Source organism: Catharus ustulatus, chromosome 7, assembly GCF_009819885.2.
Source record: "Catharus ustulatus isolate bCatUst1 chromosome 7, bCatUst1.pri.v2, whole genome shotgun sequence".
NCBI lineage: Eukaryota > Metazoa > Chordata > Aves > Passeriformes > Turdidae > Catharus > Catharus ustulatus.
The window spans coordinates 11,851,761-11,864,609 of record NC_046227.1 but is presented as its reverse complement, the minus strand read 5'-3'; the positions used below and the strand labels follow the sequence as shown (position 1 = coordinate 11,864,609).

Here is a 12,849-nt window from a genome sequence, read left to right as displayed (position 1 = left end):
GGCAGAAATTACTTCAGTGCAGTAATTTGTGTTACCTGGAATGCACATTGGCATCAAACAGGAGAATCAGCATTTGATATCTGAGGGGCTTTTGCAATCATAGTATCTCACATTACCTGTAATAGGAGGTACAAAAATACTACTACAGGACAGCAAAGTTTAAAATTAAAATAGTGCAATTAAATGGTAGGCCCCAAATCCTACTCCATCTGGCAAAGCATTTCACCTGAAGACAAGATGGTCCATTTTCTGTTAAGATATTAAGTCAGGATTTGGAATGCTGGGTTGCAAAACTGACAAAACCAACTTCAATCATGATAAAACTTCAGCAGTCAAAATCTGATTGTTAAAAAAACTCTACACAAACCCTTCTTTTAACTTAACCTTAAATTAAAGAAAGTCACCGCAACAAACTTCTTTATCTTGGTAAGATTTCAACTCAAACCAACATGTTAAGACAAAAATTAATGTTTCCTACTTAAAAGGAAGGCTTACACATTCCATTGCTGAATATTCAACTACATTTGTTGAAAGATATGTTCTGGTTTGGTTTTAAACCTGTTATTTCCAAAGATGCCTGGCATCTCAGTTTACTCCACTAGTATCACAGCACCTTCCCCAACACCATCATGAGATTTGCAAGCACCTTTCAAGACTACAGTGACTTCTGGAAATATATTTTCTCTAAAATGCACACCAGGAGGTCTTTCCAATAGCTCAAAGAGGCTCTAATCTAAGAGGATGTACCTAATTTAACTATAACTACATGATTACATTCTTACTGTAAAAAGGAGAGCACCACTGTAACCTCAGATCTCTGGCCATAAAACTCTCAAGGTAGTTATTCTGAAATAAACTACTAAGATCAATTCCTTCTCTAATTACTTGCATTAATTTTTATGTACATGGCAAACTGATGAAGAATTGCTCTAACTGTTGGAGCTAGGACAGCAAAGTAGAAAGTGCCTGACTCTCCATTTAGGCTGGGCTAATACAGTAAAATCAGTTGCTTTAAAATCATGAAGCATATAAGTAGTTATTATAATAATTTATTTTAATCAATGCATCTTAGAGACAGCTACTCTTGAGAGAATGAGGAAAAGTAAGGAAAAAAAGGTATAAGGTCCCCCTGCAGGAAAAAATAGGACATTTTTCAATACGCTTTGCAGCGACCAAAGGTAGGAGCCTTGCAAGGAATAATGAAAGTTAACCTAGAGACAAAATGGATGGGTTAGAAAGAGACGGATTTATTCTGTGTATGTGGAAGGATGATAGTGATCTAATATACTGGAAATGATGGAGACAGGACTTAATAAAAAAGACTGAAATCGTGCTGAGAGAAATTACATTTATATGAGATTTAATAAGTATGCTTTAAGGAGAGACAGGAGAGACAGAAATAATTTCTATTCAAGCAGAAATATGCAGTTATTAGGTAGAAAGGTGTCAAGGAAACCGTTCAGGCCTGCAGGCACTTACACTGCATACTACTGCTATCCAAACTACTCGTGGCCGACAGATCCAGCGAATTAGGCCTCTGTGCTCTTCTAGGCTGGCTGTGCCCAGGATTTCTCACGACATTCTGGCTGCTGGCTGCAGCTGTGTCTGCACACGGGTTGCTGTTGTTGTTGTTGGCGTTTGTCCGGCCGTTGTCCAGCGGCCGCTCCCTCCTGTCCACCAGGCGGTCCAGCACGCCCTCGTCATGGCCCACCTGCTGCTCCCGCCTCAGCAGGGGCTCGTGCTCGTCGGGGCTGGAGTTGATGTTCAGCCGACTGTCCTCCCCACTGAACTGGTTCTGGAGCATCTCCTGGGCCCTCTGTGCCACTGAGCTGCTGCTCTGGCCGGAGGGCACCGTGCCATTGGCGTATGGGGCTGTGCCAGCGTGGGAGTTCATGCCGTGGCTCCTCCCGGCCACTCCGTTCATGGTGACCGTCACGACGTGAGGCTCTGCGGCATTGATAGTGTTCATCTTGGCAACGCCTGTTTCCACTTGCTTCAAGTTTGATTTGTGCTTGCCACCAAATTTTAACCGTGGCTCCTTTGTTGAATTTTTGGTGTTCAGAGGGAGGCTAGTAGGCCTCTTCGGAAGGTTCTGCTGCTTGGGTAGAGGATAGACCTGAGCAGATGGGACATCTGGAATCAAGCACGCCTGACCATTGGCAGCTTGTGTGAAGTCCTGCTGTCCTGTCACCTCTACTGCAAGTTTTATCAGTGGATAAAGCAAGCTGGAACTAGTGCTGCTGAGTGGATCTGGCCCACTAAACTGCTTAAGTGAATGTTCCATCAGATTCTCATCAGAGCTTTCTTTCAGGTTCTTATCCACTTCTTTTGGATCCAATTTATTTGTCTCCAAGTCCTCCTCTGTTAGCTGCAGACAAACAGGGGTGGGCCCACCTGGCTGCATGACATTTGTAGTGTGTAAGTTGGTTTCATCCGAGTAAGGCATTTCGGATATGGTGGTCATGCCGGTGCTGGGAGTGAGGCCAGTTGTATTGGTGGTGGACAAACTGGTGACACTTGTCTCGGGACTAGGGATGCGAGCTTGTGCCTGCTGCCGCTCATAGTTAATGGAATTTCTGTTCTTTTCCCCCGAAGTCAATGGTGTAGTGGACATTGAATGTTCAGAAGAAATGTTCTTCACTATGCTGTCAGCATGGTGGATTGAATCTTCAATGTAGGAAGAGGAAGAATAATCTGGGTATGGCCTTATCTTTGATACACGTCTGTGATGTGACAGATTCCTTTAAGAAAAAAAAAGTGGTATTAAGATCATGTATGCAAAAATCACCTCATACTATAATGCCTCTCATTTAAGAGAGCTGAGTGTCTTTCTGTTTCTTTTTTTGCGTAAACTAAGGATAGAATACAGTACAAATTGAGGTATTTCAGCAACTTCTTGAAAAGCGCTGGGGATAAGAAAATTGGTTTTACTAGGGCAAAATTTCATCACGGATGCTATTTCCTAAGAGAACAGTAATCTTCTACTTGTCCAATATGCTTTTGTCCATATGGCAAAGTATTGCTAAGGTTCTGTTCTAGATACAGAGAAGTGATGCTGAAGAAGGTCAACAAAAACCCAACAGACAAGATCAAGAAAGTGATTCTGGGAAAAAGTCCCAAGGTCCTAACCCAGGAAAACTACTATTTTGACAATTTAGGTATTCTATGATTTGAACATAATATTTTTTCAAGACAATAAACACTGTCAAACACAGCAACATTATTCTTCTCTCAAATCTGGATTTCTAAAGTATACTATTAAGCACTAAAGTCAGTTCTGCAAATTCTTATTCCCTCTGGATCATATTTAAGCAGAGAACAGCACTTCTCTTGCTGGTGTCAGAATAACAATGACTTAAACCATGGCTCTGCAGTTTGTTAACTGAAAACCTACAGGTTTGGAACTTGGTAACTTCCTGAACTCATACTGACTGCAAAGTCAGAGTTTTTAGCAGAACATTTTAAACAGAAGTTTGATGCATCATTTAGCAAGTTTACTTAAAGACAATTCACTTTGTCACTTCCTATCCTGGCAAGCCTGCTGAGACAGTTTGCCAAAGCTCAGTTCAAAAGGCCCCTCTGTGAGAAATACAGTTATGTACATAAAAAGTGCCTGAATTGTGGGGACAGACAGGAGATCTTCAGAACAAAAGCAACTGAGATTCTGTCATGCAGTACCCATATGCAGACTAGCACATGTAACACACACCACTTAATGGGTGCAGCAAGCTGTAGCTTGTCCTGGAGTGAGCCGAGCGCTGCACTGGGCATTTCCTGCTGACTAAACCCAAATGTGTTCTCGTCTTACCTCTCATTTTGCATGGCAGTTGACATAGGGTTGACTGTTGGACTAACTGATTTATTTCTCTCCCAAATCATCATGAGTTCTGCCATCCTCTCCTCAGCACACTGTGCTGTAAGTCGAGCTTCCGCATCTTGATCCCAACAATCTTCAATTGTTTCTTTAAGTGACCTCACAGCCTGCCAGGACACAAAACCCCTTTAAGTTATTATACCTTTATACTGTGCTTCTGATTCACTGTTTTATGACAGCATTCTGCATGCCTGAAAACAGTCACAAGCTGGTGAAAGAGAGAAACAGAAGATATACAATTTCATTCAAAGCTAATCTAACCTAATAATTGCAATATGCAAGTCTAATACCACACCTCACATACACACACATGAAGTGGGAAGAAACTTAGGAAAAGCTACATTCACCAATGTTCATACAGCCTTCAGCCATCCCTCTGATGGATGCATACTCTGCTCACTCTCCTTGCCTTTGTAAGAGCTGTGTACTAAGGATTGCTGATATTCTGAAAATGCTGCCACAGATATTCTCACAGTTCTGCTAATGGTCACTGCCTTGCTCCCCTCCAGTGAACGCAAATAACAGCCATGCTCACTTCATCATCCTTGTCTTCCTCTTTTTACCACAGTGACATCTCCAAATGTCTCGTACGTATCAATGGATTTGTCTGTGCCATAGGAGGAGGTTTTTGTTGCACTTGTTTTACAGGTGGAGAAACAGAAACACACACGTGTTCCTGGCATCACACTGAGAGATGAACTATACAGTCAGGATTAGAGCTCAAGACCTCCAAAATGTGCTGCCATATGTTCAGGGAACTAGAGAGGAAACAAGTGAAATTACGAGCACTGAACACTTCTGTTTCCACTCCATCTGGAGTACAAAAGCCAGGCAGACATTTATGGGCCCCTGCTGCCAGTCTATGGCCCAAGGAGAGGATCTGGTTTGCCAGCACAGCCCATATCTACAGCCCAGCTTTAACCTCTCCAGCACTGAGGGCTGTGCATAATCCCAGCTGGTCACTAAGGCATTCAGTGGGTCCTGCTGACTGTCTCAGTGCCAGAACTGCCTTGTGCCCTTCTGGCACTGGAAGCCAGGACTAGCTCTGAGCATCAGCCAAGAGCTCCTCACCCACGGAGCAGGCTCCTGGCATGGCTTGCATCTGGCAATCACTGCTGCTCTGTGATGCAGCTCTGGCTGCACAGGTGGGGACGAGCTCCCCCACAAGCAAACCTTTCATCTCCCTTCCCACAGCACATCACAGAGGGAATAAGCCAATATCCTTAGCTAAAGGACACGAGTCTAAAAACACCCTCAGGGACAAGGACAAGATAGGGTACTGGATCCATTTTCCCCTCTCACAATAAAATGTCTTCATTCAGCTTTTAGGACTTGATTTCATCACAATTGGACTGTTAGTGGACACCCTAATCTCCTGCCTTGCCTCTTTGCAAGACTCTCTCCTACAGGTTTCATCAGCAGCAAATTCAACCAGTTAATTTAACACTGTCCTCTAGCAGATCCTTTCCTTTTGATGTGTTAAGGATCATTAAAGGAACACAGTAGAAACAGTATAGACAGTTATCAAAACTGAAGTTCTTCAGCATCACACTTACCAAAATTCTGTGTTTTCTATTAATTTCAGGTTGAAAGACAACTATGCTAAAATTAGCTATTTACAAGTTCTAGCATTCACCAAAAAGACAGAAGGGACCAAACATCTGCATTATTCTATTATTCTGTTAATATCCTTCAGAGCTGATCTCTGAAGTCAAGCATGGACCCCACTTAGGCAAGCGAGACAAGAATACTGTGACATCTCAACTCAGTTTAAAGCCTTTTAATTATTTTATGTACATCCTGTGCTCAGATTGTTGCTTTATACTGCAAAAAACAATACTGATAATTAAGATCTGTAACATAACATAGATGGTTCCAGAAGCAGACTAACACTGCACAGGTAACCACAAATCAGGATTCACATCTTTTGAGTATCTTAATCATGTAATGTAAAAAATCATTGATTTTTATTTCTATTTCTCTAATGAAAAGGATAAATGCATTTGTTTCATAGAAGAATTTGCATGAAGGTGTTATAACCCAATATATCAGCAGAGCTTTAAATAATGGAAAAAAGTCTTTTATCCCATGCATTAGATACACGAGGTTAGGGCATGGTCTAGAGTGAGGCTGTCTGGAGCTTAATTTTCTACACTATCTGCCCTAGAGTGCTCATTCAGATATTATCCTAGACTGGCATAGGGTGGAGGAAGTTGTTTGACACCTGTGATTATTCTTCTTTTCTCTTAAAGCAATGGTGTAGATCAATTCTTAGAACTGGAGTTATCATCACCATTTTGATTATTCAGAAAAAAGATTAGTAACAACACAAATAATATATTACGCATTTTAAATATGGGGATCATCTAATAATGCTGGAGTCTATCAGCTTGCCAGAACATAATTAACATTTAAAATGGTAGTCTGCAAAACAAAACAAACCTTGAACTGTTTCAGTTTTAACTGTCTTCAGAAAGAGCTGTCAAGTTTGGTTCTTCCAACACCTCATTTGCCAACGTGGCTATAGTTAAAACAGCGGCTGTTTGATTTCCTATATACTTTGGGCACTGATTTATCTTTTTTCCTTTTCCCCCTTTTGCCCCTGAGACTGGGTGGCCAAAAGTGTGCAATAAAAGCACCTCTCTTGGAAGGTCTGGGCTCAGTTACAACATGTTTTACTGCAGTGCACCACTGCAGGCTATGTTCCTCTCTCAAAGCAGGTTCCTACATATTTACAAGTACCAGCACAGGTGAGGCCTTGGGCTCCTCCTTGTCTGCACAGTAGCTACAAACTTATCAACCACCAGAGTCTCTGAAGATTGGAGGACATCACTTCAATAAGGGAATAAGAAGTATCTTTTAAAATAACAGTCAAATATGACATTTTCATACTTGTAATTAAGCTGTATTACCTTGTATCAGGTGGAACCCAGTAACTGTTTGCATAGCACTTTGCTGGTAATAAAACACAAACAGCCACCTCTAAGCCAAGGGGATTCACATTACCTGACCTTTGCTGCAGATGAAAGCAATCACAGACTCTCACCAGAGTTCAGCTGACTTGCTCTGACTTGTTGGCCTGCAGGAGCAAGGCTGTAAGCCATAGCTAGACTCATTCAAAACAACAAACAATATTATGATGTTTATAGTCTTGAAAATAAAAATTGCAGATCAAATGAAGCCATATAAATTTTTTAATGTAGTTATAATGAAATGATTGCTAGAAGCTTTAGCCTCTGCAAATCTAAGTTCAAAAAAGTTTATTACAGTGTTTACCAATTTTAGTCTTGTATATTGATGTTTTTGCCAGCTATTTTAGTTCAGTTTTATTAGTTTATAAGATGTTAAAAAGCAAAAAATGGCTTTGTGTTTCTTATTCAGAACATGGATAACACGAGCACTTCATGTACAATACTACAGATACTGTCTAAAATTAATGTAACAGGTTATCTTCTGTATATCACACTGCAGCATGCAGCAACAACATCATTTTTCGTAAGAAGAAATGTAGTTCTCATGTCAGTAACTTTAAAAAGCTGAATTCAATATTTAAAAAGTCCAGACAAAAACAGCTCAAAATTCTTAAATAGTAACAAAGAGGAAAAAAACCCAAAATCTAAAAAACTGCTTTTAAGAAATTAGTACACCCTAAAGCTGGTTAAATCATTGTTTCTTTGAAAATATTGTATTTTACCAGGCTATTCTCCTTCCATGCTTCTGGGAATTTTGGTCTTTGCTTCTCTCTAGACACCAAGACTTGCATATCTTCAAAAGTGGGATGGTTTCCGACTTCAGTCTGGAAAGCCATCTGGTACTCTGGCACAGATTCCCCTGTTAGCAAAAGAAAGAAAGGAAAAAAAAAATCAGTCACAGATTAAAAGGCAGAGCAAAGGCTTTCAGTTGATGAAAGGCATTATCAAAGTTTCTGTCTATCGAGATGTTCCCCACTTTCCCCCAAGTCTAACTTCCAGAAAAAGCTGAATTAACTGCAAATGAATTAAATGCTGTTCAGCAACCTTTCAAAGGATAGCATCCTCAGACTTTGCTGGTTCAGTGGCACATTTGGAAAGTCTTGGAGCCTGAAGATGACACCTACTTTCTGTGAAACCCCAACGACTGATAATATTCACGTACTTAATTCGGACAAAGCCCAGCAAGATTACAAGCCTCTGCACACAAAGCACAGCTGTTGGACTGTAGAAACTATGCTGCATTTTAGATTCCATCTATATGCTGTGGCTTGGGAAGAAGATGGTGGATGTGGCACAAGTATATTTTAAGTCTACTTCCTTTTGGTTCAAGTTTCAGGTAGGGAGGATTTCCTTGAATTTTCAATGTCCTATCATAAATAAAAGTACATCTGACTAAAGGCTACCTTAAGTCATAGCATTTTTTCATTATGAAAAGTATGAAAGACACTTCAGGCACTTCTATCAGTTCTCAGAACTGGAAACACTGCCTTTGCCACCATTTTAACTCTCAATGTTTTTAAACTCTGGACAATAATAATAACAATAATAATGCTAAAATGACACATAGCATGAGGCCTGCAAACAACCTGAGCGGGTTATCCCAGGGCTTCCAGCAGGAACCACGCCTCACCCTCACATGCAGCGTCCTGACAAGCACCACCGCGAACACTAGATGGCAGCGACTTAATGGCAGAAGCAATTGAGGGAACTACTCCACTTCCACAAGCTCGGGCTCAGGACAGCTTGGTTGCTGGTGCCACTTCCTACTATTCTGGTTTTCTCCAGCTCTTTTCCTTACCTGGGAAGAGGTCTGTACATCTCATGAATATCTCCCAGTAGATAAGGCCCAGTGCATACATATCTACTTGTTTCAAAGCAGATTCACAGTCCCTCAAGTTCACTGCTCCTTCCAGCACTTCTGGGGCCATATAGCGGATCGTACCGACCTGGGAAAACATCAAATCAAAGCTTCACATGAGGAAGTCATCTCCAAATTCAATTAAGTTTTGTAATGCCCTGTTCTGCTTGGTATTTTCTACAGTTACAGAAAACACAGCTCGTTTCTAATCAATGTCCTCAGCTTCTGGATTCTTACCAGTCTAGTCGTAACAAAACCCTTGCCCTACTCTGTCACTTTTTTGTATGTACCAAAACAGAATTATTTTGTCCCTTACTTAATGTAGTCATATGAAATATGATACAGTAGAAGTGTTTCTTTTTCCTGAAATTACTCTGTTAACACCAAGGTATGTATCATAACGGAAGAGGGATCCTGCTGAATAGCAAACTTGTTCTCTATTCCTGGACTGTCAGCAAGGTTCCAGCCCCATTTTCTATAGTCAAAGGTTGTTAACACTCTTGGAAGATACCTATTAATTTTCACTAGAACATGATTTAGATCAGAGCACTTACTCATCAGTACCTGTAGGACAGTATTTTGTCAAAGGACTATTCCACATCCCTGCATTTTAACCAGCAGTTTCCCTGTTTCTTTGTTCAGTAAGGGAAGATCTAGACGGAGCTCTTCTGCACTAGTTTCAATTTAGCACTTGCTTTCTAAGGGAGAGTGATTAGCACAGTGTAGCATGTTCTTTGAATGACATATGAAGTTTGGGTGTAAAAGCACAGACAACAACTACAGTGAACTCTTTGTTTAAAACAGTCTCACTACATTTCAGTAGCCTGTATTAGATGTCAAGCAGAAGATGCAGAATGGGGTATGTCACCATTTCAGAAAAATTAACACCAAACAAAAAACCAAAACCAAAGAATGTTTGGCCCTCAGTCAGCATTTGCAGTACAAGATCAAAGGGACCTGTACCACATAATCACAGAGAATATGGTAACCAAACCTACCTTCTGCCTTCTCATATCTCACACAGAAACTTCAGTCTGCCAATCTATCACCTTTCAAAACAGCAGGTTTGTAAAGGATATTTTGAGAATAAAACCAGTTTCTTCCTATGGAGGCTTGAGCCTCTTCTCACCCATACTGCAGCCATTCCCCATTACAGAAATTGTACCACCTGAACATTCATCCAAACCTTTGCACTTACCTCACTAATGGCTGCATTGTCTTCCTCCCCTGGTCGTACCAGTCTGTTCCCAGTTAATTTCATGGAGAGCCCAAAATCACTGATGACACAGGTTCCATCGTTCTTCACCAGCACATTGCGGCTGTTCAGGTCCCGATGGGATATTGCAGGTTTGTAATTGTCTATTTGGACACACAGAAGTGCTTGTTACTATTTGAGCAATTCTACTGTTGGGCAAAATGAGAGAACCTCATTATGTCTGCTCAGCTATTATAAGCAGAGAATCAACTAATTTTTCAGAAAGCTGACATTACTGCTTCTTTACAATGAGCTCCAGAGGAAGCTATCTAGAGAAAACTGACTGGCATCCAGAGTTTCACTGCATCTATATGATATATTGGCCTACTGCCATATACAGTTCTAATGTTCACCAACAGTCTTCTTCCCAAGGGATATTTCAGCATTATTTTGGCAGTGGAGATGTTGTATACTTAAATACAGACCTGCTGCCACAGCCCTAACAGCCATTCCAAATACTCTGTCATTTCCACACTCCTGTATCAACTGCAGCACCAATTATTCACATTATAATTGGAATTACCATTAGCACTTATTCGGAAGATATGCAGACAATGTTATTCCAGAGAGTCTGAACATGTTCATCTTGCAAGAGATCTGATCTTTTCCAAAGAATAATCTCAGCTGTTCCTAGTTTTTATTTATTTTGTTAGTAAAACAGCCAGCAGCATAGAACTCATTTTACTGTGGAATTTATTCTACTCCATGCTTTCCTTCCTAGCAATCACATGTGGCTGTCTCTTCTTTATGATGGAAAACTTACACATTTTCTGGTTGCTAATGGACACACCTGTCTGCACATCTCAAAATGATGATAGCTGCAGTTTCAATGGCACATAGGAATACTGATTTGGGCATTTTCAGCACTTTTAATAGCATCTTTAGTTATCATTCTTTGCTAGTGCTCATACTTAACATTTGAGATATACAGTTTGAAATTTTAAACCAAACATTAGCACCTTAATGTAGATATAATGAAACCAGCCTTTTATTTACTGCCAAATACCTAATGTTTCAGTGCCAGGCGATATTCTGCAGCCTGATACATCACAGATCTCAGAATATCTACTTTATAATTGTGATACTTCAGCTGCTGAAATACTGGCTGAAGCATGTATGCAAAGACAGAAAAATCCAAAGCAATACGTTGTCACAGCCAGTACTCTAAGTACCAGAAGTCCAGCAGTAGTTTGTACACTGCAAAGACTAGCCCAAGCCCTCAGACAAAAATCCAGAGATATGATAAATAAAACTACAGTGGGGTTAGAAGATTAAATTTTACACATTTCACACACAAACTAAAAATTGCTTCGGTGATTTGTTTTTGAACTGCAAAAACAGACACACCACCTTATCTGTTTGCCCTCTGCCAGAGAGGCAGCCAGTGCTCCAGGTCTTCAGCAATCTGTTGCCATGATACAGCAGCACTGCACAGCTCTGCCTCCTCCTGCCTCCTTCCGGGGCTCTCCCCCACCTCAGACTCTGTTTTCACACAAGGGTCACAGAACCCACAGCACCAGGTTGCTCAGAAGGAGGGAACATACCAGAAGTTCTGAGCAATCTCTATTTGCATTCATCATTTCCTACTCACAGTAGAACAAAAGAAAGGCTGGAATCTACTATCTAGTAGAAATAAGAATATACTGGGGATCTTGGCATCCCTTCCTGGCCTTACCTCCTCGAGGCAGCTCCGTGTGCAGGTACGCCAAGCCCCGAGTTATAGAGTGAGCCAAACGACAGGAGCTCACCCAGTCACTTGTGTGGAGACTCAAATATTTGCACAAAGAACCCTAAAAAGAACGCCCCCCCAAAAAAAGACAAAACAAAAAAAAAATGCATTAAAATCATTGTCCAGTAGAATAACTCATAATCTTTTGGAGACTCAGTTTTATCCACTGCTTCTACAAGGTATAAACCTGCAACTCTTTGTGTATTTACCCACGTTTTAAAATAATTTTTCTATTGTTCTAAAGGGACAAGAGAGTCTGACTACTGGGGTGATAATTCTGTGGCTATTACGAATTTCCTACTATGTCATCCCTCACAACCGAATCTTTTACTGACCTATTACACCTCAGAGTCTCATCAGAACAGCGTGTTGATTGATAAATACACATATCATTCCTTTACTTGCCTATTTCCTTTGGTCTGAAGGCATATTTGGATGAAAACACAACCTGGGTCAAACCTATCTGTCTTGCTTTCACCAAGGTAACACCAAGAACAATTTTCTCTGTAAAAATGCCCCGGTTTATGTGTTTTTATTTTCAGGAAGGGAAGTATTTTGAGGGAGAATGATGTTTTGGATGGAGAATATTTCACCTGAGCATCTTGTATTGGTTAGTAGTCCTTATTGAAATCAGATTTATGGCTCCAGTTTGAACACTGCAATTCCCTTCTAGCAGGGCTGCTACAGCAGGCTTCCTTTTCTGCTGTTAACTCCACATACAGCAGAACATCTGCTCACTGAATTACAGATCACACTGTGCATTAATTACACCTGCTGTGCACTTTTTCCAATGACTTCCAAACAACCAGTGGATTGATTTTAGACTAATCTTGCTGCTCTTAATACCACATTGGGATGGAATCTGATAATATGATGTCATAAGCTTCATCTGTACATTTAATCAGGTCATTAACAGAGCCTGTTTACATAAGCAACAAGACACAATCTTCAATCAAATTACATTTCAACTGAAAATCCTTTCATTCAAGAAAATAGCAAAATCAAATCACCTGTGAAGACAGTTACACTGTGCCCTTCCAGGAGCAGAATACTCACTTGATTTTACATAGTTGTCATTTTATTACATGAAAATATGCCAGTTTTGTCAGAATCACATGCTTTGCCTCTGTCCATGTGGTATGGGCACAACTGACCTTTTTC

The 12,849-nt window shown here is 40.6% G+C and overlaps 1 protein-coding gene across 1 annotated transcript in view; it reads right to left on the bottom strand.

The window, feature by feature from the left end:
* The window catches only part of BMPR2 (bone morphogenetic protein receptor type 2), a 103,739-nt gene that overhangs the window by 7,666 nt on the left and 83,224 nt on the right, over positions 1-12,849 (bottom strand). The window contains exons 7-12 of the mRNA XM_033064375.2: positions 11,635-11,749; positions 9,903-10,063; positions 8,645-8,792; positions 7,569-7,705; positions 3,809-3,981; positions 1,480-2,741 (exon numbers count right to left, since the gene is read on the bottom strand). Of these exons, the coding sequence (XP_032920266.1) occupies positions 1,480-2,741; positions 3,809-3,981; positions 7,569-7,705; positions 8,645-8,792; positions 9,903-10,063; positions 11,635-11,749 (1,996 nt within the window). The remainder of the gene's footprint in view (positions 1-1,479; positions 2,742-3,808; positions 3,982-7,568; positions 7,706-8,644; positions 8,793-9,902; positions 10,064-11,634; positions 11,750-12,849) is intronic.